At 32.2% G+C, this 26,904-nt stretch overlaps 2 protein-coding genes across 5 annotated transcripts in view; one reads left to right on the top strand and one right to left on the bottom strand.

Annotated features, from left to right (window-relative positions):
- Positions 1-12,913: 12,913 nt before the first annotated feature.
- On the bottom strand, positions 12,914-18,227 carry LOC134708138 (uncharacterized). The gene is made up of 3 exons (XM_063568449.1): positions 17,836-18,227; positions 16,247-16,434; positions 12,914-15,081 (listed from the first exon to the last, which is right to left on the bottom strand). Exons 1-3 carry the CDS (start codon positions 18,117-18,119, stop codon positions 13,925-13,927), a joined length of 1,629 nt encoding a protein of 542 aa, XP_063424519.1. The 5' UTR covers positions 18,120-18,227; the 3' UTR covers positions 12,914-13,924.
- A 483-nt stretch (positions 18,228-18,710) lies between these two features.
- The window catches only part of LOC134708137 (rab-like protein 6), a 43,250-nt gene continuing 35,056 nt past the window's right edge, over positions 18,711-26,904 (top strand). For all 4 annotated transcript variants that reach the window (XM_063568448.1, XM_063568445.1, XM_063568446.1 and 1 more), the window contains exons 1-5: positions 18,711-18,842; positions 20,299-20,453; positions 20,990-21,096; positions 21,313-21,438; positions 26,717-26,811. In XM_063568448.1, the coding sequence (XP_063424518.1) occupies positions 20,330-20,453; positions 20,990-21,096; positions 21,313-21,438; positions 26,717-26,811 (452 nt within the window). In that variant the 5' untranslated portion in view covers positions 18,711-18,842; positions 20,299-20,329. The remainder of the gene's footprint in view (positions 18,843-20,298; positions 20,454-20,989; positions 21,097-21,312; positions 21,439-26,716; positions 26,812-26,904) is intronic.

Here is a 26,904-nt window from a genome sequence, read left to right as displayed (position 1 = left end):
ACAAACAATAGTACACTAAACACAACATAGAAAGACTGAGCGTCAGGAACCCCAGAAAAATGGCCGTGACTAGTACACTAAACACAACATAGAAAGACTGAGCGTCAGGAACCCCACCAAACACTAGGGAGCTATTGAATGGTAGGTAGATCCTGCTTCACAAAATGCCACCTGTTTTGTTGATCATGTTAGTTCAGACCTGGCAATAAGACTTCATTTGATAGGTTACATAATATAATGGTCAACCGCTTTGTGATGGCATCCGTAAAATTTACTAGCGTCAGGAACCCCACCAAACACTAGGGAGCTATTGAATGGTAGGTAGATCCTGCTTCACAAAATGCCACCTGTTTTGTTGATCATGTTAGTTCAGACCTGGCAATAAGACTTCATTTGATAGGTTACATAATATAATGGTCAACCGCTTTGTGATGGCATCCGTAAAATTTAAGCAGAGATGATTTCAACTTCACCACTTGGAACTAGTTTCCAAACAAAACAAATGCAACATATTTATTAAAAAAGCTAATGATATATCCCATTTTCAAATAGGGGGGATGGTGCTTCTTTAAAATGTATGGTCAGATGCCTTCTGGTTGTTTTGTGGCTGAAAAGATAGTCCACATTCTTTTCTAAGGCTTTTGTCTCCCTTACAAGAATGTAGGCATGTACAGTATGTAAAAGTTATGCTAAGAAAAAGACCGCTATAGTACTTAACCAAATATACCCACACAGTAGCCTTTTTCCCGCATCGTATACTAATGAATTCAGATAAGACTCACGGTGATATATGTGCCGCTGGACATGATAAAGCTTAACCTTTAATATATTTGAATAACAAGAAGAATAGATGAACTTTAAAGCAGAACTGCATGTTTTCAAATTTAATTAGCTATTTTAGCTGAAATCTTACGGTATTGAGAAGATATTTAAGATTTTTAAGGATAGGGCAACATAGAAGGGGCCTGTATTAAAGATTGGTGTGTCCATCATATTGCAAATATGTGGCAACCTCTTGTTTATGTCTTAAAACATATTAAACTTTTTTTTTATCTTGTATATATTTATTCAACTTCATCTCATCATCTCATTTTTACAATATTTACATATATAATAGAAAACATCAAGTCCCTATACTCTTTGGCTTCCTCATTCTTACTCTATCATTCATTTTTAATTCTTTTTTTTTAATTTAACTTTTTTTTTTATCATCTCACACACGGTTAAAATATTATCTCAAAGTATTGTCAGACAATTAAATAGTTATTAAACATGTTAAATCTAATATCTAAAGTCAATATTTTCCATAATAGTAAAAGTGTTATTTATCAAAAGTCAAAGATTCACATAACGCATATACGGCTGGTTGAATCCATTCCAGTAACGCAAAACAATGAACTCGATGTTATTTTGTAAATATGACACAATCTGTGGAGTCTATCAAAAATCAATTAAATCAATTGGAACATAACAATAAAAAACACTTTCATACAAGGTTCACTCATCTCTATCTCACACTAGACTTATCATATCATATAAAAATATTACATTATAAATTATGTTTTTTCACATAGTTTATCATTTTTTCAATTCCATAATTGGCCGTATCGTTCCAAAAAATTGTTTCAGTCACATCCTCAAATTCTTTTACAACCAACTGTTCGTAATGTTCATAGTTATAATCATCATCATTCAATGTTCTAATCTGCATTCTATCTGTTTCATATACAACCAACAATTCCCTGTTTTGTACCTTTCCAATCAATAAAACATATTAAACTGTTTAAAGTTATTTAAGTTCCATTAAAAACTTAACGTCGACACCTTATAATGTAGAATATCTATTTTAAATAGAAAAGGGTGTTTTCTATGTCAAAAGATTGCAAAATTTCTGAGAATGAATAGAGCAGTCCCTACTCGTATGCAGCATTCTCTAACTTAGTAGACATGTCTTTGACAAGCACTTAAACGATGTCACGCATGCGCACAAATGGCAAAAATTCAAAACAGAGTATTGTCCCTGCTAAACTGAACAGTGTAGATTTCAGCTCGAGAGATCACAGTGAAGACATATTTTTTTCAGTTAAAAAATTTGCGATATACAATCTACAAAATGAAACAAGAGTTGAAAATCTGATGCTCGTCTTGGTGTATACTCAATCCTCAAATTAAGCTCTCCCGAATCTAATCAAAATTAAAACCTTGCTTTCTAACAGATCTATTCATGTACCGGACCGGCAACTTTCTTTATTTGATAAGAAGATCTACAGTGACGTTATATGCATGTTGTCCGCCCGAATAAAGAAATAAACGTCTTAGCTTATTTTGGGTGTAATAGCTAAGACGTTTATTTCTTTACCACAGATAGGGAGAGGCATATGTTTATTGTCCTCACTGTTTGTCCAGTTACATTCGCACCTTCAATAAACGGATTTTTTTGCCACTTTTGAAAATCCTCACTTTTTATGAGTAATAGGATCCGATAGATATATTTCATTTTGGTTAATAGGATCCTTGAAAGGTCTACACGTCTGTAACACACGGTCACTACCTCCACCGCATTTCGGAAATCAGTGATAAAGGTTGAAGTATGAATAGGATAACTATATTTGGTGTGACGGTTCCTTGTAAGATCTTGTAACGTCTCAGATATGTCTCTAAGACAGGACCTCATGTCATGAATCAGTGATCAAGGTTGAAGTTATGTAATTATGTCCGTTTCACAAATAATTTATATATGATATATAGTTATAAATATCTGGTGTTTTTTTTCGTTTTGTGTGTTATACTGCCTTCCTAGCACATGCACTTGTCTCAGAATTTTGTGTCCCTATACACCTTAATGTTACATTAAGGTATATAGGAGAGAGAAAATCTAAGAAAAATGCCTATGTTTCTTAGTTCGTCTTTGGTTGAGTCGCCGTGATATTACAATCGACAATAATTTTATTGTCACTGACTGAGACTACTATAACATATATAGTAGCCTCAGTCAGTGACAATAGAATTATTGTTTTGTAATGTATAAGAAGTAAACAACTTCATTTTCACTGAACTAGTATATATTTGTTTAGGGGCCAGCTGAAGGGCCCCTCCGGGTGTGGGAATTTCTCGTTACATTGAAGACCTGTTGGTGACCTTCTGCTGTTGGTTTTTTTCTCTGGTCGGGTTGTTGTCTCTTTGACACATTCCCCATTTCCATTCTCAATTTAACTTGCTATTTCTTGTGTGTAGTATGATTTTAAGATGCACTTGTCAGACTAGCAGATTTAATTTTCATGATTCATTGCCGGTTAAAAAGGTTTTTTTTGTGGTTTTGCATGTTTCTCACATACCAAAGGCAACATCGCAACTAAATTTTTGTTAGTACCAGTTCGTATTAACGGTTCGTTTTACAGGCGCTTGGGTGAAAGCACCTCCCTCCCCTAGTTCTATATGTTTTTTGTGTATTAATTTATGGCATATTCAGTTTTCTCTAACGTTAAATTATTTTCACTTATTTAATATTTTCTTGATTTTATTCATACGACATTACAATAGCAAACGTGTACTCAAGATGGTTAACGACACACTGCTCAGTTGACTCTCTGAATACAAGCGGATCCCCGTTTAAGGTGTACCCCCCCCCCCCCCCCCCCCCCCCCGTTTTTTTCACCGGCCCTCAACGTTTCTGTTCTAATGATGACGATCCGTGAAGTAGGGATATTTTTGGGCCATATACATACACGAGGGTCTGGAGAGGGGTAATCAATATTTATCTATTCTTTTGATTTTAAGAGTGGTTTTTTTTTTATCTTTAACAATAAATCTTCAGTATCATCTCGGTTAAATAAGTCGAAGAGAATGTCATATTGATTTTTCTGAGTTTAATTTCTATATTTTGTACATGGGTCATATCTGTATTTCGTATTGTACCACCAATTTTATTTTCCATAAAGCTAAGTTTTGATATCCTTGCATGAATCATTCCCTACTGTTTAATTTTTTGTTCATTTTCTAAATTATTTCTCTCAGCTGATTTGTTATTTTCAATGTTTATGCCATGCATTCAGTATTCTATTTCCGTTTCTTGTAAACCCTTGTACAATGTATATATATATATATAAATATACACCTTATCGCTATTTGTCCGCCATTACTGAATATCACACAGGTTCCCGTAAAAGTATGACGTCATAAAACAAAAAAGCTGACGCCACAATGAAAAAGTGATACGCAAGTTCCGAGATAGTAACTCTCCTGTGATGAAGACGCAGAACGTCGCGTAACTAACCGGAAGGTGGGACACGTATCCACAACAAACAACAAAGTTAACGATGGCGGCGGAATTAAACAGAATGCTAAAACCAGCTTTACGCACATTTTTAATGGAAAGAGGAATGACTGTATCAGATTATAGTGTTCAACAGCTGAGAGAACTTGCCTTTAAAGCTGTTGAACTGGATTTACCGGTAATTTCAACACCAGATGACACAGACTCGTTTCTTCAATTTAGGAGTACTGTTGTATTAAATGGAGAAAAAGTAACTTTTCCGACTGTCTTTCAGTGTGAGCAGAAGGGGTGGACAGATGATTTAAAGAGTGTCCCAGTATTTTCTATGGCAGACGTTTTTGCCTATCTTGTTTCGTTTGCTAAATGGACACCATCACGATTGAAAACCTACAAGAATGAGAGAGGCTTCCGACTTTCAAAGTCAAATCATATTTCTTCTGCTGAAATCTTCAAGTTACCACATGAACACTTTTACATAAAAGCGAGTTGCATCAGAGAAACATCACAGAAAGCTGATCCCTACATGACTTGGTGTTTGGTTAATTCTGAAGGTGTGTGCATATCAGCAGGATGTCATTGCACAGCGTAAGTAGTAAAGAAGCAATCATGATCAATCATGGCACAGTGGCGGATCCACAACTTTTTATATAATTCCATTAATGGGGCCCACTGACTGACATAACAGGGGTCTCCTTCATTCATGCTTCAGTGATTCCCTTTTTAAAAATCAATAAAAATTTTCTCATGAATTAAATAGTGATTTTAAATATCTGGGAGGGGGAGTATTTTATCTCCGATGCATGAAATATATTCTGTCACAGCCCCAAAAAATATATTTTATTTTCTACAAAATTATGAAGAAAAAAACCCTGATTTCTTAAGGTCCCTTTAGGTGTCCAAAATTATATATGTTTTTTTAATTTAAGAGGGAAAAGCATACTTGTTTTAATATTTTTCTGTATATGAGACATGTTCATGCAGTTGGGTTCATATATATGTTAAAATGCAAAAAAACTACTATAGTTGGATGTTATATATTAACAAATTCATAGTTAATTCAGAGTCCTTGTTAAATCTCTTATCTTCAGTTCAGTTAAATAAGAAATTAATTGAGAGTTTACTAATCTCAGTAATTTAATCAATAACTTATTCAAATATTGCTTTTCCTCATTTGATACTGAAACATTTTTGTAGGTCAATAAACAGTTCATACTTTAATTAGTAGATGTACAAATGTATAATGTAATACCTTAAATAATAAACTAATTATTTAAATGAAATTCTTTTTTGTCCTCAAATTCACAATGTGTTACATATTCTTTTTATTTAAATCAAAAAGGTCTTTAAAGTTATAATTATTTATTTATTAAAAGTCTGATGTCCATATGCATTCTTCTATTTAGACAAAACTAATGTAAGCATACTTCTTTGATATTCTATCCTTAAATTTTCTTGACAAGTGTGTAAAAAAAGGTTTTTCCATCTATAATTTTCTAGTACACTTATTTATATCTTCTACGTTTACCAGTCATTCCAATTTGTGTAATAATCATATTTACTAATAAAGAAAACAATTTATTTAACAATGCCTATGCAATTTTGTGGTATAAGATGTAGGATATCCAGGTTTTTTTCATTTTGTATGAACTTACAGACTCATTATTTGTTAAAACATTATATGTACAATGTATATAATTTTATGTACATTGTATTTATTAATGGTATATGGATAAAAGGTATACATCAGTGAAACAGCAACTGAACAACAAAAAAAATGAAAAATGAAAATGGATTTATATTGGTTGTAATAACTTGTTCACAACCATGTATATATGAGTCACTTAAGCTTTGAACTTTGAACTTTGAAAAAATGAGAAGGTATCCATATTTTGAGAATTACATGATATTTAAGGAGGATAATAAATTCAAGAGCCAATTTACAGTATACTTTCAATAAATCTTAGTTGTACATTTTTTTTTGTGAAACCTACTCCAGTGATAAAGTGAAGTAAAAATAAGAACTTATCTTAAATTGTCATCTGGCCATAATAATCTAAACATATAATTGTTCTTTACATACATGTATATGTGGGCATAGTAATCTTAACATATATAAACTGTTCTTTACATTCATGTACAAATGTATATATATCTTTTATACACCTGAATTTTTTTCTCTATTTTTTCAGGGATGATGGAGGATGTAAGCATGTTGTGGCACTGCTATTTTGCCTAGCAAACTGGTCTGACAGACACATTGATAGAAACACAGAGACATGTACAGATACCAAATGTGGTTGGGATATTCCAAGAAAGGTATCTGTTCCTATGAAACTAGATAGTATAGAACATTCAGTAAATCCCAGGGTACAGCCATTTGAACATGTGTATGACCCAATAAACCATGATGACAACATGGCTGATGTAGAATTTGAAGCAGGTCTCCACAACTTAATTCAAGGTCATGACACCCAGATTATTGAAGTGCTTGATAAATCTGAAGACAGTTTAACCATGCCTAAATCTATCATTGAATCAGCAGAAGACTTCTTGGAAAATTCTTCTTTTTTGGAATACCTCAAATCAAAAGTGAACCAGGATGACTGTGATCAAATTTATTCTTTGACAGAAGGTCAGTCTGATAATCAGAATTGGTATGAGTACAGGCTAGGTAGGATTACTTCATCAATCATTCCTCTTGTGTATCACTATCAGGGTAATGATAAAAACAATTACATTGTCAGACAGATATTGGACAAAAACAACAATTTTTCAACTCCTGCAATGATTTATGGGAAAGAAAGGGAGCATCTTGCAAGAGACTTATACAGCAAGGAATATACTTCTCAACATGAAAAGGCTGTAGTTGAACTATCAGGACTGATAATAAACAAAGATATTCCACATCTAGGAGCTTCTCCAGATGCTATTGTTAACTGTAAATGTTGTGGGAAAGGCATTGTAGAAATTAAGTGTCCATACACATTCAAAAATCTAACATTAGATGAAATCAGTGAAAAAAAATATCATCTTACCAAAACGTCTGATGGTGTCATTGAATTAAAGAAAACTTCAAATTGGTATATACAGATTCAATCTCAAATGGCAATTTCTAATTTACAATGGTGTGACTTTGTACTTTATCTTGAAGGAAGTATTAAAACAGAAAAGCACAAATTACATGTTGAGAGAATAACATTTGATCCCCAGTTGTGGACTAGTGTATTGGACAAAGTTAACTTGTTTTACAGTAAATATGTTGTCCCTAAATTAATCCAGGATTAATAATTACAGATCTTAGCATGCTGAGCATATAATATACTGATAATAAATTATTTTATTAATGTTCAGTGAACTGTGTTATTAGTTCAATTACAGAAACAGTCAATGTGCATGTAAAATTTGTAATGGGGACTACTCTAATAATATTTGGGTCTTTTAAAATTAATATTTTTATATTACTGTTTTATTGATGTTGAAAATCATAAAAAAAAGTGATATTAAATTGCAGTTAACGAGTACTGTTTTCAAATTCATATCGTTTGTTTTAACATATATTTAAATTAGATGTATAAATACATGAACATGTACTGCTACAGGTATCTTATACTGGAGTACATGTATGTTTCTTTCGAAGGAAGATTAAGTTCATGTATTATTGCTGTTGAAACAGCTATCCAGCAGAGATCAAAGGACAATAAAACAACAACTTTTTGTCACCTCATGACCTTATACTAGATGATAGATAGGAATACACTAACATTTGACCACATCCCCTCAAAAACAATGCAAAAGGAAATCAAAATCAATCAAATTGAAAGATAAATTTCTAAGTCTACTGTGTCATATTTATTTTCACTAGGAAAGCTTTAAACTGAGGACTGACCAAAAGTTTTACTACAAGTTCTTATATATTTACAAATGTAAAACACCCTTTTTTATACTTCTGGTTCTGTTTTGCAACATTTTTTTTATGGCGGCAGAGTCTAACACTTATTATTTGCTGGTTCTTAAATAAGGATGTGTTGTATAAAGAAGTATCTGGAGTCAGAATAATTTGTCCTGGTAGGGTGACACATCATCATTATATGCTTTTTCCTTGTAAACCATGTTAGAAATCTAGCTGTTGGTGTCGTTCAAGTACATGTATAAATAAGAATCAATCTTTCAATTATTCCTATCTCAATAACATTTTCTCCACCTGAATATGGATTTTTATTATCCTTGTTTAGATTTAGTTTAACTTTTGATAGGCATCATGCACTGAAGAGACATACATTGTAAAAATGCACATCTGGTGTAATAATTTGGTACAATTTGAATTATAAACTTGCCACTGGACATAGAGAAACCATGAATAAATCATTTGAATAAATGACTGTTTCAATATCGTGAAAGTAACACATTATGAATAACAGATGTGGGATATACAATGATGGAGGCAACAACCCAACAACAAAAAATTGATATCTTAAGAACAAATATAGGCCCGTCACAAGAAATGCTTTCTGAAAAAATCATTATCTGACAAAGACAAATGAGGGGTTACTGATTTAGGAAAGGCACATCATGATTTTCAATGCTGAGAAAAACCGCACACATGCTACATGTATATAAATGTACCAATGGATAATATGCCAAAAAATGACTCAAGGGTGTACAATGATTGTGGTCTTTTTACTTGTTTACTGGCGGTTGGAATTCTGTAATGTTGAAAATTCACAGGTTTCTCTCTTAATTCATTAACTTTAGTCTGACTGTTTTAATTTATATGTAATTACTCTAAATAACAGCATAACAATGTCAGATCTGCATTTTTCCTCCCTCACAAGGATTTTAATTCATGCTACTGTGATATCATGATAACACTGCCAACACTGTAACTAGCAGCATAGACCATTCGACCACCTACATTGTACATGTAAACTGATTGTCTAATGTAAAGTTTGAAATAATGGTAAAACATATAAAGCTACACCATAATCTCTGTCATTACTTCCTAATTTTGATTGCAGGATAACCAGGTTACTGCATAATCATATAAATAAGATATTAGTGACAATGACACAACTAGTTCTCTCCATCCAAGTTGCAATGTATTTAAAGTTAAGAATTATAGGTCAAAGAACAGCCTAGAACACAGAGGAAGCATATTTTACTTAAATGGTCATATTTTTTATGTCCCACTTTAAGGCTTTTTTACGCATGTACGTTCTATGGACATGATGGACACATTCTTGTTTTCTTCACATTTCGATTTACACTGTTCTGATGAAGGTTACTACTAGGCATGAACAAAACACATTGAAATTGTTCTATAAAAAAGAAGATGTGGTATGATTGCCAATGAGACAACTATCCACAACAGACCAATATGACACAAACCTAAAAAACTATAGGTCTTCAACAATGAGCAAAGCCCATACCACATAGTCAGCTATAAAAGGCCCCGATAAGACACTGTAAAACAATTCAAACGAGGAAAACTAACGGCCTTATTTATGTAAAAAAATGAACAAAAAACAAATATGAAAAACAAATGACAACCACTGAATTAAAGGCTCCTGAATTGGGACAGGCACATACATAAATAATATGGCGGGTTGAACATGTTAGTGGGATCCCAACCCTCCACCTAACCTGGGACAGTGGTATACATTGTAACATACATACTTTAAAAATTACTTTAAATGGCAATATGAAGTCATTCATTTCTGTCAGCTTATTTATTGGAAAACAATTCATAAAATGTTCTACAGTGGTAACAATATAAATATTCAACAATATAAATATTCAATAATATAAATATTCAACAATGATCAACAATATAAATATTCAACAATGATCAACAATATAAATATTCAACAATGATCAACAATATAAATATTCAACAATGATCAACAATATAAATATTCAACAATGATCAACAATATCCCTTACAGAAAAATAAGGCTTCTTGCAAATATTTGCGGCAATGTTGCTGCAAATAGTTGCGGCAATATTGCTGCAAATATTCATTTTTCGTATGCAAATTAGTTTTCTTGCAAACAGTTGCTGCAACATTGCCGCAACAAATTGCGGCAATATTGCGGCAAATGTTTGCGGGAAAATCAGTAGCTGTGATTGTTGCAGCAATATTGCCGCAAGTTCATTAGCTGCAATGTTGCAGCAATATTGCAGGAAAATTAATTTCTTGCAATATTGCGGCAACATTGCAGCAAATCTTTCAACAATTCAGGTGTAAAATTTGGAATTAAAAACTAAACATTTAATAATTTATGATTTAATAATAAAAAAAAAAATGTCTCTGTCCTCTATAGGTTGAGAATGGTCTCTGTCCTCTAAAGGTTGTCGTGTTACATCTGTGTAGCTTTCAGTTCTGTTCTCTGTAAGTCTCACTGTCCTTAAAGTTGAATTTTCTGATTTCAAAAATACTGCAAAATAAAAGTTGAAAATTTTTAATTAGTAGACATAAAAAAAATAACTAAAATTATAAAGATACACAGATATAAGTTACTACTATATGGTTTAATTTTGGAATTAACGTGTCTTCTGATTGGCTGACGTTATTTTGTTATCAGCCCATATACTTAATTTAGTCTTGTGACCATGATGTCATCAACGTTTTTTCATAGCTTTTTACGATTTAAAATGGAATTTAATATTAAATTATAAGAAATGACTGTAATATTTTTTCTGTCTATTCAAAATAACATAACAAATTTGGTGCTCACTGTTAAATGACTTGCAATGAATGAATTTGTTTCACTTAAAGGGTCAATGTCTAAAAGTGATTAAGTCCTTCTAGAAATTGCATATAACTATAGAATACATTTAACCTCATGCCAGTACTAGGTTGTTATTGTTTTTTTTGAATATTTGTTTTTCATTGAACTATAACATAATTGGTCTTGTCTATTCTTTAAAATGTTAATTTTTGTGATAAGTTGTGTATATATGAAAGCTATACATTGTTGCCATTTGTTGACAAACCTCTTATTGGCACAGTTAAATCACAGATCTCTAATTTAATACCAAATTAAACTGCTTTTATTAGAAGATTTCTTGTTTCAATATAAGTAATGTTATTTCTAAAACATACAGTAATTAAAAGATTTTAAAAAATATCTCCTGTCTTACACAATTTTGATAATATTCATGTGCATAAATCTATTGTCTAATACTTTTGCCAACTCTATTAAATTAAGAAGACTCTTTATTTATCACTATTTGAACTGTTAAAGAGCATGCACTTATTCAAAATGGTGGACATTCAACTCCATTTTACTTACCAAAAGATGTTGTCCAAATTGTGTGTAAACACCAATCTTCCTGAATCCAAGAGTCATGTCAACTGAAGGCTATCATCTGCATTACCCAGTGTCAATAGAATCAATTGGATCTTTTGGATCTAACATGTCTAAATCCATTGTAAAATTCATATTACTTTGTTCCTGATAGAAGACATCTTTGTTTGTTGTATGCATGTTCCTGTCCAGTTCAAATTTTGAATATATGTTGATCAAGGTTGCTTAGGGTATTGTTTCAATGTGATCCCTTTGAAATTTGCCCATAATTATAAATATCCATTGCCTAAATCTTGAATATTTGTTATTTATTATAATAAATAAATAATTATAAATACATTTTTTTTATCTTTGGTGTTATAAGTTATAATGGAAATATATATAAACAAGAAATGCTCTGCCCTTAATTTGGCCTCAAACTCTGTGTACATTAATTTATGGTACTTCCTGTCTTTACCACTCCACAGATAAAGAAAACCAGATGTGCATGGCACATTACATTTCTATCACCAGCTCATATTACTAATTGAGATGAGAAAGATAATTTGTGTATAAATAATTTTAAAATAATGATACTAGAAATTAAACTGCAGGTGAGGCTAAATTCATTTGATGGAAAATATTAGAATTAAAAATATTGTTTATAGAAAAATGTCACAAAAAAGTGACAAAAAGGCATAGTAATACATATAGAACAAAAAGTATTATGACTCAATTATTTAGATTAAATTTGTTGAAATGAATATCAAAGTATTCTTTCCTTACAAAATATCTAAAATTGTGATAAACGTGCAGTTTAGGAATTCTTTATAAGCATTAATTGTTATTTGAAGATTATTTCAAATAAATTATTCAAATATCCAGATTTATCTGAGTAAAATAAAGTATGACCATAACAAATTTAGATAATTTGAAGTAATTCCACAACCGAATGTTCAGAGAAACCATACGTTGTGTATTATTTGAACCTTAAATCTTTAAAAATGTAATATTTTAAAATGCTTCAAATATTGGTGCATTACTACATGTCTGATATTATTAAAGAAACTTTTCTTGCAAAGTTGTTGCAAATAGTCATTCCTTAAATAATAAAAGAAAAGGTTCCTGCAACTTTCTGGCAAACAAATTCTTTCTTGCAACATTGCAGCAAACTTGCTGCAATTTTCTTGCAAACAAATTTTGTTGCAGTAACATTGCGGGAATATTGCAGGTAGCTGCAACAACCTGCAACTTTCTTGCAAACACTTCTTGCAAACAAATTTGTTTGCCGCAATATTGCCGCTATATTGTTGCAATATTGCAGCAAACTTTTCATTTCTGTAAGGGATAAATATTCTACAGTCATGACAGTGCTAAACAATTGCACTTATCATCCCAGGCATTGACATGAAGTTACTGCATAAAAAACAATATATATTAAAACAGAATAACATATATAATTTCATTTAAGTGATCTGTAATTTGTTACAAATTAGCCCTAGCTTCCCCATGTTTTCTCCAGTTCCCCACCAAAATGCAAATAAGACTAAAATTTAAAATATGTTTGTTTCCGCTATCCCCCATGTAATCATGCTGTGACCTCCAGTTAAAAATAAATTAACCTGCCCTCCTGGTGTGTTCACAAAGGATAGTCTCAGGGAGGGGAAACAGATATTCTTCTAGGTGCTGCCTAAATCCACAATTTCATATTAATCTACATGTACATGTATGTCTTTTAATATCTACTGATCGTCTAGCAGTGCAATTAAGGTAGGGGACCCTCATCTGGAGTTTTTTTAAACAATCCTTTTGTATTGCTAAGATGCTAAAATTTATCATGACCCCATCTTACAATCTATTCTAAGAAGAAAATTAGATACCCCCCCCCCCCCCCTTTGAAATCAGCAGTAAATACAATAGCCTGATATCATTACCTATAATTGTAATGATCATACATGTATATTGAAAAGATATCATATATATTTTTTGTAACAAAATCAGAGGTTATAAAGGTCAAAGATTCAGTATTTCCGCAATAAACACAAAATTGATACATTGAGTAAACACCAAAAGCAAGACATTACGTTGGTGCAAATTTTAAAAGTTTAATTTTTCAGTTAAACATACTGTTTTCAACCTATTGAAAAAGTTATGTGGTATGATTGTCAAATGAGACAACTCTTTGTCCAAGACTAAAATTCATTGATAAAAATGTATACAAGACAATTTAAGAATTCAACAGTAAACAGGCCTGCATTCATGGCATTTTTTTTTAAAGTACAAGTTTTAAAACTAGATTAATGTGTATATTTACTTTTTAAGGTAATATCTGTAACTGTGCCACTTCTATATCTCTATGGACATTTTACCGCCTAACTAATTTTGGCATTAAATTGCATAAAAATGCTGAAACTTTGACCATTTGATTAGTCAATGGTTTCAGAGACCATGCTATAGTATTTCCTATAAGTTTAAATAGCTTTAGTCTTTGAATGGCTCTTTCAACATGAATTCTCAACTTAGCTATAGAGCGAGTTTGTTTAATTTCATTCACATTAAGTCTTTTCTTTTTTCCCCAAACACACTTGCGAGTAAATGGTGGCATATTTAATGTTGCTTTTTTTTCTGTTAACAAATCTCTTATGGTGAAGCCTCTATCTGCCATTATGTCATCTCCCTCTTCAATATAATCCATGAAACCAGACTTTTCAGTAATAAAACGATCTGATACATTGCCGCCATAAACGTCTGAAACAAAAGTGAAGGTTCCAGAAGGTGAGATCCCTAAAAGACATTTCCCAGTATTTTTTGATTTATAAGTGCTATATGTTGAGGCCTGTGCTGTAGGAGATCTTGGATGTTGAAAAAAAAATTCTGTGCAGTCAATTATAGATCTTGTTTTTGGGTATAACATTTTGAATGAATGCGGCATATGTTTTCTGACTTGTTGCTTTGATGGCCATTTTATTAGTTTTCCAAATAAACCTGACATAAATGTTATCCATGTTGTAAATATCTGTGAAACACGGGTCTTTGAGATTCCAAAAATATCAGCTAAGTGATAATCTATTAGACCAAGACGAAGACGTACTAATGTGAGTATAAATTCCTGAAAATCTGTCAATTTCCTTTGTGGTCCAGGCTTTAATCTATTTCCAGTTTGGTAGTTTTTGTCATTAACACTTCCCTTGCCAGACCAGTACTTTAACTTGGAACATTTGGTCATAAGAAGCTGGAAAATACCCATTAAAATAGCGAAATTTTGAACACCAGTGTAAAACTTTACATGTTTGTCATCTTTGGTAACATGTTTAACAAAAATTTCTCTGGACAAGCTGTCTTTATCTTCCAGGGTATGCTTGAGTCTGTTATTTTCCTGTTCCAGTAGCCTGATATCATTAGCTGTAACTTCTGTTTGAGTAGACGAATCTACAATCACTTTATCATCTCTGTGATAACTATAGTCATGCTCTTTAGTTGGCTTACATGTGGGATGGTTTAATTTTGATACATATCTTTGACCTAAAAATAAAATTAAGAGTAAATAAACAGCAGCACCAAGTGTTTTGAGCATTTTTAAATTTAATAAAAATTTATAACTTAAATTTGAGTTATTGTATGACATTTGAGATAAATTGTGAATGTACATGTGTCCATGTGACATGTATGCCCCAGTTTGTATAACATGATATGTAGATGCATGCATGTGTTGTGAAAATAAGCATGGAAAAAAATTCTTCAAACAATTTATATTTAAATTTCAACCTTTTCTCTCAGAAAAAATTGATTATATTTAATTACCATCCCCATTCATAGAAGCCAAGAATTTTTTAATGAAAGATTAATACACATTGAGTTCTTTAGAATGATAAAAGAGACAAGCAGTTACTAGACCTGCTTTCACCATTGGTGACACTGGTAAAAAAAAGTCATGGTATTATAAACCAAACAATAAATGAATATACACCTTAAAATCATCCAATACACTGAATATAGTTGCCTAACAATAACCACTGAACCATAAACATGAGATCAAGGTCAGATGAACCATACCAGGCAGACATGAACAGCTTACAATATAATCCATACAACAAATATTGTTGTCCTATATTGCTTATAGTTTAAGAAACCAAAAACAGACCAGAACACAAAAACTTAACACTGAGTAATGAACCGTAAAAATGAGGTCAAGTTCAAACCTGTGAGAATGACATGTACATCATAAATATTTCCATATGACAAAAACAGTTGAATTTTTGCATACAGTACAAAACAATGTATACATGTATGAAAAAAAGATCAATACTAAAAAAAATAACTAAAACCACTGAACCATGACAATGAGGTCAAGGTCAGATGACACCTGCCAGTTGGACATGCACACCTTACAATACACCATATATACTGGACCCATTGCTTATAGTATCTGAGATATGGACTTGACCAACAAAACTTAACCTTCTTTATGATACATGTTAGATAAGATAAGATAATTTATTTTAAGTGGGTAGAGCTTTTTGCCGGCATTGATCCATGAAATGAGATAGCAGTTGACTGAAAAACAGTCTGACAGGCATGGGGACCTTGCAAGGTACAAATGTACACAAATACCAAATATATTTATCCTTTTACTCATAATAAGACAGAAATTAACATTACAAAGCTTTTTAACCTTTTTTGTTCTTACCTGGCAAATAATCAGTTGTAACAAACTTTTCTGTGCTAATGACCTCGACTTCTCCACAAACATAAGGTATAGCTGAAAAGATAACTTGGCTCTCAGGGATGGATCCATGATGATGATCAGAATTACATGCATGCATTGGAGATTCAAGGTTATTGTCTGTTCCAACTTGTGTTGAATTGCTGGTTTTTCTGTAATATTAAAGTAAATATATCATTACATAATAAAAAGAAAAACATACATTTTGTAAATACAAATGATATACAAAGTATTTATTGTATCGACAGTTAACACCTTACTTAAATGCTCATGATAAAACAAGGATACATGTCGATGATGTGCATGCACTGTACATATTAAAAATATATAAATAAAACATTTGTTCTCAATTAAAAACAATCATTAATATACTTTCAGGTGATTTTGATAATGACTGGCAAACTGCTATTTAAATTTGTGGTCATATGCATATGCCTTAGTGTTATACATGTAGCTGAATGAAATTTAATAAAATTGAAATAAAAATTAGGTATAATATTTTGTATATATAAGTATCCCTCAATGATGTAAAGCATGGATAGATTGAGAAGAAATGGTATTCATCCTCAATTTCTTGTCTATTACTGTATTTAATACAGGATAAGTTAATGTTTTGATTGTATAATGCTAGGGAATGGGCACTGAGATTAAATTTTCTAAAGACTGATATAAATAAAAATAATCAGTAACAACACCAAAATCTCTCATATAATGCTTTAATACATAATGACTTAGTCATACATTGTATTAAAGTATATGGGGAAAACTACTTCTTACTACTCTCAAATCCAAGCTTTAATTTTTAAACATGTAGCTGTTTACCAGTCTTTCATCTTAAAAGGTAATAGATTATTTTACAAAATTAAATGCCATTTTTTGCATTCTGACATATCTTGGAGTTTTTGCATAATAATGATAAACAACATATATTTATAAATAGGATTTTTTATGCAAAATCAAAGTATGATTTTAAAAAGGCACCCTCTCACCAAAAAATAATGCTGAAAATGGCCAAGTCCAGACTTGCAAACAATTTGGACAGCACTTCTCCTAGTAAATATACTTGTTACACACCATCCCCTATTCCCCAGACAATACAGAAGGAAATCAAGAAAGATACATTGCATCAAGAGGTGCTGGGCAGGTTTATTTATATGACATCAAACCATACACCATCTCAAGTTTAACTATAGTATAGAAATTAAAGAAAATCTACAAACCTTGCAACATTGCTAGTCAGCAATCTTTGAAAAAAATCATTTTTTGTGGTTACTCAACACTGTAGTTTATTTTTTTAAGAATGTTTTTGCATTACCCCTTTTCTTTCCTGTTCAACTGTTGTAACTTGTAAGGCTAAGCAGAGGCACATGCTTCGATTATAATAGAGAGTCGACCTTCCCATTGATAGAAACCTGTTCCTTTGATTCATCATCATACTCATATAGACCTGTAGGCTGTACAAGTAAGATCGAAACTTTGCTTTTGGGGGGGGGGGGGGGGGGGGTGAAAATGACACAAGAACCGTGAAATCTGTTTCTCAATCCGTTAATTACCTTTCACTCAACGGCTTCTTGAAATTGTTGTAAGGAAACAATGTTGGTAGAGTGTTGTTGTTGTTTTCATCAAAGTGCAGTGAACAAATACGTGTGTATTTCGTTGGAGTCCAATCATTCGGCCGCCTAATCAATCTCAACCAGTCTCGCCTTTCCTTTGCGTTCCTTATCTTATTTGGCAGAGAAATAAATGTCACACCTTGCATCCAAGGATACTTATGCAGTTTGTTAAACTTTCTAGTTGATGCGGTGCAGTTTGGAACACAACAATGATAAACCACCATTTTCCCGCAGGCGTCCTTAGTAGTCCCACCTTCCGGTACAGAAATACACGGAACGCAACCTCAGACCGGAGATTTCATCCAGTAACGATAACTCCGACAGGAACCCGAAACTTGCGTGTTGTATGCGTCAAAAGTTCAAGCGGCAGGGTCAGCCGGGAATAGCGACAAGGTGTAATTGTTAAAACTTGTGACACAGAAGAAGCTAGGCCATTTGTTGAGCCGAAATATTTGTCAACACGATTTAATAACAACATTTTCGTTAAATAACACCTTATATCAGTACCGTTGTGCAAATCTTTAGACTGGTATATTTTTTTCCTTATCTGCATAGTATCGCCTATTCTAGACGATCCGGTACATAGTAAATTTGCTGGTTGGTCTTTTTTATAGACTTTTATATATATAAATATATTATATATGTCTCTTCGATGACATAACATCATGGTTACTTTATTATGTGCTGGTGTTTATTAGATACACGAGTTTTACTTTATTTTAGTTTGATTATTTGGTGTTTGATTGTGCTTTGCTAAATCGGAAAAAGTACGAAACTTTGCCCGGTTTAGTGTTACATATTATCTATCAAATAGAACTTCCGGGGATGATTTTCTGGTCCAATTTTAATTAATTTTGTTATCATTGCCTTATTAATGTATTGTCCCTTAGTTCAATTTAAGAGACTAAACATATGAGTCCAGGCTTATGTAAAGACTGTGAATTTCTGTAAGAAATATATTTATTGTTTGCAATTTTGAAACGTCAAACGCAAGGCCAAGAGTTGTGAAATCAATGACTTTTCAGTTTGAAAACAAATAATGAACATATGTGGAGAGAGGAAAAAGTCAGTTAGAAACCACATTTTCACTGCATTGAAGAAAGGAAAATTAAATGGAAATGTTGGGGACAACACCCTGAAAGTCATTAAAAAACTACATTTTCCTTAATTCTAAAGATTTATATAAATTTATTTGTAAAATAAAAGCTATAAATGAAACTCAAACAAAAGCCTGTTGCAGGTGGGGATCAATGATATTGAAATAGGGATCCTCATATAAAGCCACAGTTTAGTGATACTTACATAAAGTGGGTCTCATTGGAGTCTAAGCATGATGCGAGATTGCTGATTTTTTGTAAGCGTGAAATCATGCACTGTCACTCCGACATGTGAACATGGTGAAAGTCAAATTATTGTGTTATGAAAATGGGAAATGAGGTCTTGCTGGACCCGGGAAATGACAAAATATGAGAATTGCTTGAGCACATAGTGTAAGGAATCTAACAAAACAGTAAGGGGGATGCGGGATCGGAACCCCCCAATGAGACCCCCTATAAAGTGCATATATCACATATGAAACTCTGTAAGGGGGACTGTCCCCCTAATCTGCCACTGTGATGGGGCCTTTGTTTGAGATATTATACACATTTAAATTCATTTCGGTTTAAAGATTATCTTGTACATTTCATGGAAATTCATGCTTACATGTATATATAGAAAAATCAAGCTTTCAGTGGCCAGGTGTTACCTTTCCTCATCAGTTTTAATCTAGTGTCGTAACACAGTACGTGAATGTAAAAATGTATATAAGGCATACATTTATGTATGCCTTCATTATCCATGTTATCACTGTCAGAACTACTATTTATTTGGTTTTAGGGCCAACTGAAGGACGCCTCCAGGTGGGGGATTTCTTGCTGCATTAAAGACCTGTTGGTGACCTTCTGCTGTTGTCTGTTCTATGGCCGGGTGGTTGTCTCTTTGACACATTCCCCATTTCAATTCTCAATTTTAAATGGGAAATAAGAATTTTTGGAAAATTTACGTTCCTGCGTTTTATTTATAACATCACAAATAGTACTTATTTTAATTTTTCACACTAAAGTCAATGAAAAAGGGTAAATTTCCATCGATTTTATGCATATATACAATGCACACTTAGCACCATGGATCAATATAAGGGTTTAACTTTGGAGAAACAGTGTGCTATCTAAAACCTTTTTAAAATAGAATATATACAACATGAATGTAGTCCTATGATTTTGGAAAACGGTTACATTTTAAATCCCATGGTTTTCTTTGAAAATATTTGTGAAAACACTGGATCAGATCTACAAATTAAAGGAAGGCCAGTTCATTTTTGTTTATTCACTGCTATGATCTATCTGACTGTGCATTTTGCAGGGTATGACTACAATGAAATGACTGGTGGAGTATGTCCTTGTTTAGAAAGTTACTTGGGAATCAGGATGGGGGTGGACAGAAGGCACCCCCATCTGGTTTACAGACGATGGGAGTACAGCTACAGAGGAGGTTTGCTAGAGGAGTTCAGTATAACAGTAGGTTGCAGGAATTTCTTGAAGTATTTTAACATGAGTGCAAGGACTCAGCATTTTTAAATATAAGACTTCAGCTCTTTGTGTCTTTTTTTATCATTCAAATATTTTTGTTGTGAATATAAAGTACTGTTCCTCAAAATATCAATTGAAATATGAAAATAAAGAAGTAATGACACGATTGCCAATGAGACAACTCACCAAAAGAGACCAAATGACGTAGAAATTAATAACTCTAGGTCACCATATATACTGCCCTCTACAATGAGCAAAGTCCATACCGAGGAGTCAGCTTCAAAAGGCCCTGAAATGGCAAATGTCAATCAATTCAAACAAGAAAACCAAAGGCCTAATTTATGTAAATAAAATTAACTTGTATAAATGCAGAGTTTGCTCAACCACAAAAATTAAATAAATATTACGAAATGCTTTTTCTCAATCAGCTAAAACTGATTATCATGAAAGTAAATGAATAATTGCATCTCTATTTCATAGTGAAAGCATATGTATGTTCTAATAAAAGTTTCTTACTCTTTTAGTGAAAATAGTGATTCGTGGAGACAGAAATGTTGGGAAATCATGTTTATTTCATAGGTTACAAGGTCACAAGTTTAAAGAAGAATACATTCCAACAGAAGAAATTCAGGTAATTATAAAAAATGAGTTTAATTTAAATGAAATTAGTCTTTACAATATATACAATCTGAATTATTCTTAAAGGTCAATTTATTAGCAAACTGAAATTTAGATAACCTTCTTGACAGATCGACTTTTTTTTGTTTGATTATACAAAAACTTAAATTTAGATGTATTTATCTAAGCATATTTCAGACTTATTTTCTTTGTCAATCTCTTTAATTAGGTTTGCAATATACAATGGAACTATAAAACCACAGATGATGTTGTGAAGGTCGAAATTTGGGACGTGGTAGATAAAGGCAAAAAGAAAAAGAAACCTGAAGGACTTAAAATGGACAACTCAGTAAAGGTGAAAAACATATTCTACTGTTTAACTTTAATTTTAAACAACTACATTTATTCATATTGTAAGATAGTGTGCATCTTTGATATTAAATCTTATTGTCAAAGAAATTCAGTAGATCAAGTTGAACGTTACTCAACATCCAACAATCTCTGCAAAGTTGTTTTTGTGAAAAATGTGGTGCACTAGAAAGAAACAGGAACTAAAATTTATAATGTACCTTAAATGATTTAATTTGCAGTAAGTTATAATTATTACAAATGTTGGTAATCAAGTCATTTTCAAACTGTTTTTTTTGCATTTTTTTATGAAAAAAAATCATCAGTATATTATTATAATTAACACTGACAAGCTGTTGTTTATAAATCTAATGGCTTGTGAAATCTTTTAATCATAAATACAATTCCTTTGACAATTTTTAATAGTTGTTTGTTTTTCATTAAAAATTTCCAGGAAGAATGGGAAATAAAGTGGATCAAAAGGTCACTAAACCCATTTAAATATTATTCTAGGCAAGGGCAATCCTTCACAAAAGTTGTCCAAGTGACAGCATGAAATTCTCAACTTATCAGCTCCATAATAAAATATATACCAATCCAATTAAGGAGGCTCAAGATATAAGATTTTCAGAAAAAAAATAAACATTTATTTTTCAATACAAATTTAATTTACGTTAACTTCTCCTCTGAAACTACTGGGCCAAATGAAACCGAACTTGGCCACAATCATCATTGATGTATCTTGTTTAAAAAATGTGTCCGTTGAACTGGCCAACCAACCAAGATGGCAGCCATGGCTAAAAATAGAATAGAGTCTCTTTCAATAAATCAAACTTTCATGCCAAATAATTAGCAAATTTAAGGTGTTTTTTTTTCAGTAATGTTTAAACAGCATTAAACAAACAATCCTGTAAAAGACTCAACTGGTTAAATAATGCATAAAAATATCCAATATCTCATGTATTAGTCCAAATAATAATGACGTCTGACAAGGCTATTTTATTTTTTTCTGGGACGCCTTCCTAAGACGTTCGTAGGAAGGCTTCCTAAGAAGGCGTCCCAGAAAAAAATTAACATAGCCTTGTGGTCATAGGAAGGTGTCCCAGAATAAAATTTAAAAAGCCTTGCCAGACGTAATAATTATTTGGACTACTCATATATATCATTAAAAATACACCAAAAAATTCATGTAGTTGAGAAAAATAAATACATACAAAATGTACATGAACATCCAAAAAAGTGAAAGTTAGTATTAACTCTTTTTGCTTTAAAAATTTACAACTGCATTTAAGTATTGAATGCTTTTTTTTTGTAAATTCATTGAGGTGTAAAAGCGTTGACCGAAGTACTTTTTGTATGAAGCGCGTAAGCGTAAGCGCTTCATTCTAAAAATGTGCACACGGTCAACGCTTTTGCAACCCTATGAGGTTACAAAAAGAAACATTAAATACTTATAATTACTTTTTTTAGCTAGGATCAAGAAAACACGAATTTTATAACTTTTTTATTCAATTCATCTGTGCACTTTATTGTGGGACCACGTGTATTCATGAATGAAAAGTTTTATTGAGTGATGCAATTGCTTGAGGAATAACATGTGATGTGCAGTTAGCCAATCAGAAAAAGTATTATAATGAAACATATATCAAATGTAATTATAACAAAATACATTACGATGTAAGAGTTATCTCCCCAAACACTGTTTTTCTTGTGGCCACCTCTCCTTCGTAACCGTAAAAGATTTTATTTTACCAAATTGCTAGTTACATATTTAGGATAAGAATATTCGTTTGAACCATAGCCATATGAGAGTTATTCCCCCTTTTTCATTTGATTCAAGCGATATGCATTTTCAACTGGTAAACCATAACTGATAGAGACCTAGGGTCTTCATGAGGTCATTGGTACTAAAAATGAAAATGTGGTCAATGTCAAAGGTCAAGGTCATATTATAAATTTTGATTTTGGCTTATTTTCACTTCTTTTCAAATACTGTATGACATTTTGACAAATAATTTTTCATAAATTATTAGTTGCGACATGTTGGTTGAAAGGCTGCGCATACAATAAAAGGGAGTTTTTGTCCATCTTACATTTAAAATTACGCGTCAAGTGGTAGTACTCATTAACCAAACATATTAAAGACCTAGGATATTTTGATTCAAGGTCCATGGTTTGTGACCTTGAAATTGAGGTCAAGGTCATAGGTTAATAGGACGTCATAAAGCCATAGGAACTAACATTTTAAACTGATTTTTCATATTTCAATATAAAAATAGATCTTTTCTAGTGGAAAGACTTCAATTGTTCTCTGAACAATTTGTTTTTAATTTACTTCATATTTTGTGGGAGAAGGGGGTTCAGACTATGTGGTATCAGGTCTGTTTGCGCCCAATACACTTTCGCACCTCACACGTTCGCACCCAAGGTCCGTTCGCACTCTACTCATTCGCGCCCAATTTTAATTCAAATTCAAGTTGAATAATTGGAAAATCATGATTGTTGTTTTAAATTGCTTTGGTGTAAATACTGAATGTATTTATAGCTTGTTGGTATGAGTAAAACATTGAAGATTTTAAAGGAAAAACACAAAAGATAATTGTTTTTAAGCCCTTTGATCTGAAACAACGAAACAATAAAATATAGGAACCAAAATATAGCAATCCACTATTATAACCAAAACATGATAAAATTTATTCGACACACAGAAAAAAAATTAGTCAGAATCTCACTTCATTATGAAAGAGGTCAATGAAACAAAGTATAGCAATACACTAACCAAAACATGATTAAGAGTTATTCAACGCTAAATAAAACGTTGACAAAATACCACTTTATTTAGAAAGGATTATTATTATCTTTAACAATACGCTATCCAAAACATGATTAAGATTTATTCAACACAAAAAAAAAAATGCTGTCTCACTTTATTTTGAGACAATGACAACAATTATACTTATAAGAAAACACTTGCTAACAGAGTTACATGTATTAAACACAAAACCAATTAAGATTAATTGCGAACATGTAGGGTGTGAAAGTGAAAGGGGGCGAACATGAGTTGGCACAAACGTGAATGGGCGCGAACGGACCCGGATTCAGCCTATGTACCAGTGAGAAATATAGAAGCCTTTCTACAGTATTTATTTGTACAATTCAGGTAGTCTTGACCTATTCATTTGTCTTAAAAAAAAAACAGCCAGTTGGCACCTTCACTTCACACACACACATATAAGAATATCAATTATATGCTTACGAGACATGTTGCATTGTTAAACTAATTACGGTATGTGCTTGCATAAAAACTATCCCAATATTAGAAACAGTGGCGTCATTTTTCTTCAGAGCTTTCAGCTCTTTGATTGGTGTATGCAGTTCAAAAAATGTGTGGCGTGACCCCGCCACTCAACCAAGATGGCCGCCATGGCTAAAAATAGAACATAGGGGTAAAATGCAGTTTTTGGCTTATAACTCAAAAACCAAAGCGTTTAGAGACATGGGGTTAATTGTAAATCAGGTTAAAATCTATCTGCCCGGAAATTTTCAGAAAAATCAGACAATCCGTTGCTGGGTTGCCATTGTTTCACAAAGAATCGTACGACAATCTTAGTTCATACGTTGGTCGTAAGTCAAATCGTAAGTTTTTGACCGTTTCATAAACAATCGTAAGTATAATTTTATCGCAAGTTTGATCGTAAACTTACGAGTATTAACAGGCAGTCGTAAGTCAACCCGAAGTGATTTAACCTGTCGACAATTTGTTAAAATCACCCACATTACATTGTCTTAAAGAAAAATAAGTTTCATTGGACGATTAGAATACAAGAAGTTATGTTATTTTGTCCCAATCATTAGCAACTGAAACTTTAAATTCCTAAAATAATCGTGTTTCTAACATTTGACTTTATTTTCCTGTATATATATACATGTAACTTCAGCATCTTGCTTCCAAAAGTCCAAATATGTAACCATAAAAACATAGAAGTGATTGAGCTAACACATCACTATATAGATCTATATAGGGAGGACTCTGTGAGGGAGGGGGGGGGGTCAGTACGTCGTTAGAAGATAAACTGAAAACAGCAATAATGTTCAGCAAAGTAAGATCTACAAATAAGTCAACATGACGAAAATGGTCAGTTGACCCCTTTAGTAGTTATTGCCCTGTATAGTAAATTTTTAACCATTTTTCATAAATCTTAGTAATCTGTTACAAAAATCTTCTCCTCTGAAACAACTGGGCCAAATTAATCCAAACTTTGCAACAATCATCTTTGGGGTATCTAGTTTAAAAAATGTGTCCGGTGACCCTGCCAACCTACCAAGATGGCTGCCATGGCTAAAAATAGAATATAGGGGTAAAATGCAGTTTTTGGCTTATAACTCAAAAACTAAAGCATTTAGAGAGAATCTGACTGGGTAAAATTGTTTATCAGGTCACAATCTATCTGCTCTACAATTTTCAGTTAAATCAGATAACCCGTTGCTGGGTTGCTGCCCCTGAATTGGTAATTTTAAGGAAATTTTGCTGTTTTTGGTTATTATCTTGAATATTATTATAGATAGAGATAAATTGTTAACAGCAATAATGTTCAGCAAAGTAAGATTTACAAATAAGTCAACATGACCGAAATGGTCAATTGACCCCCTAAGGAGTTATTGTCCTTTATAGTCAATTTTTAACAATTTTCATAAAATTTGTAAATTTTTACTAACATTTTCCACTGAAACTACTGAGCCAAGTTCATTATAGATAGAGATAATTGTGAATTGCAAGAATGTTCAGTGAAGGAAGATGTACAAACACATCACCATCATCAAAACACATTTTTATCATGAATTTAATCCATTTGCTTCCTTTCTTAAATACTCACATATACTTAGGTGAGCGACACCGGCTCTTTAGAGCCTCTAGTTAAGTTCATTTATAGAAAAATGTAGCGAAATCCTATATAACTGTAAATTCAGAAATAATTGCGTGCATTTATTATTGCGATTTTATCATTTTACACCTGAATGCGATTTTAATTTTTACGATTTTGAAAAAAGACATGCTTAATTCAGTTAAAATATTACAAAATGCGAGTTTTAATTATTGCGTTTACAACTCAGTCGCATTATTCGCTTTATAAAAACCTCGCAATAATTTCTGAAATTACAGTAAATAAAAAAAAAATGATTTATACCTGCGAGCCCCCTTAAGTGTTTATAGTTCACTTCTTTATAAAAAGCCTCAATTATTTTTTGTTCGAAGCAGTTGATTAAAATATTTCCTATTATTTTAGGATGCTCCTGATGAGCCTTGTTTGGATGCAGAGTTTATGGATGTGTATAAAGGAAGTCATGGTGTTATATTGATGTATGACATAACAAAACAATGGTAAGTACACAACTGTTTAGTCTATTTTACAATTAGTATATTTCCGAATAAAGTTTATAGACTAAAATGGAGTTATTCCACACAGTCTGATGT

Source organism: Mytilus trossulus, chromosome 2, assembly GCF_036588685.1.
Source record: "Mytilus trossulus isolate FHL-02 chromosome 2, PNRI_Mtr1.1.1.hap1, whole genome shotgun sequence".
Classification (NCBI taxonomy): domain Eukaryota; kingdom Metazoa; phylum Mollusca; class Bivalvia; order Mytilida; family Mytilidae; genus Mytilus; species Mytilus trossulus.
This window is presented reverse-complemented; position numbering and strand designations above follow the sequence as displayed.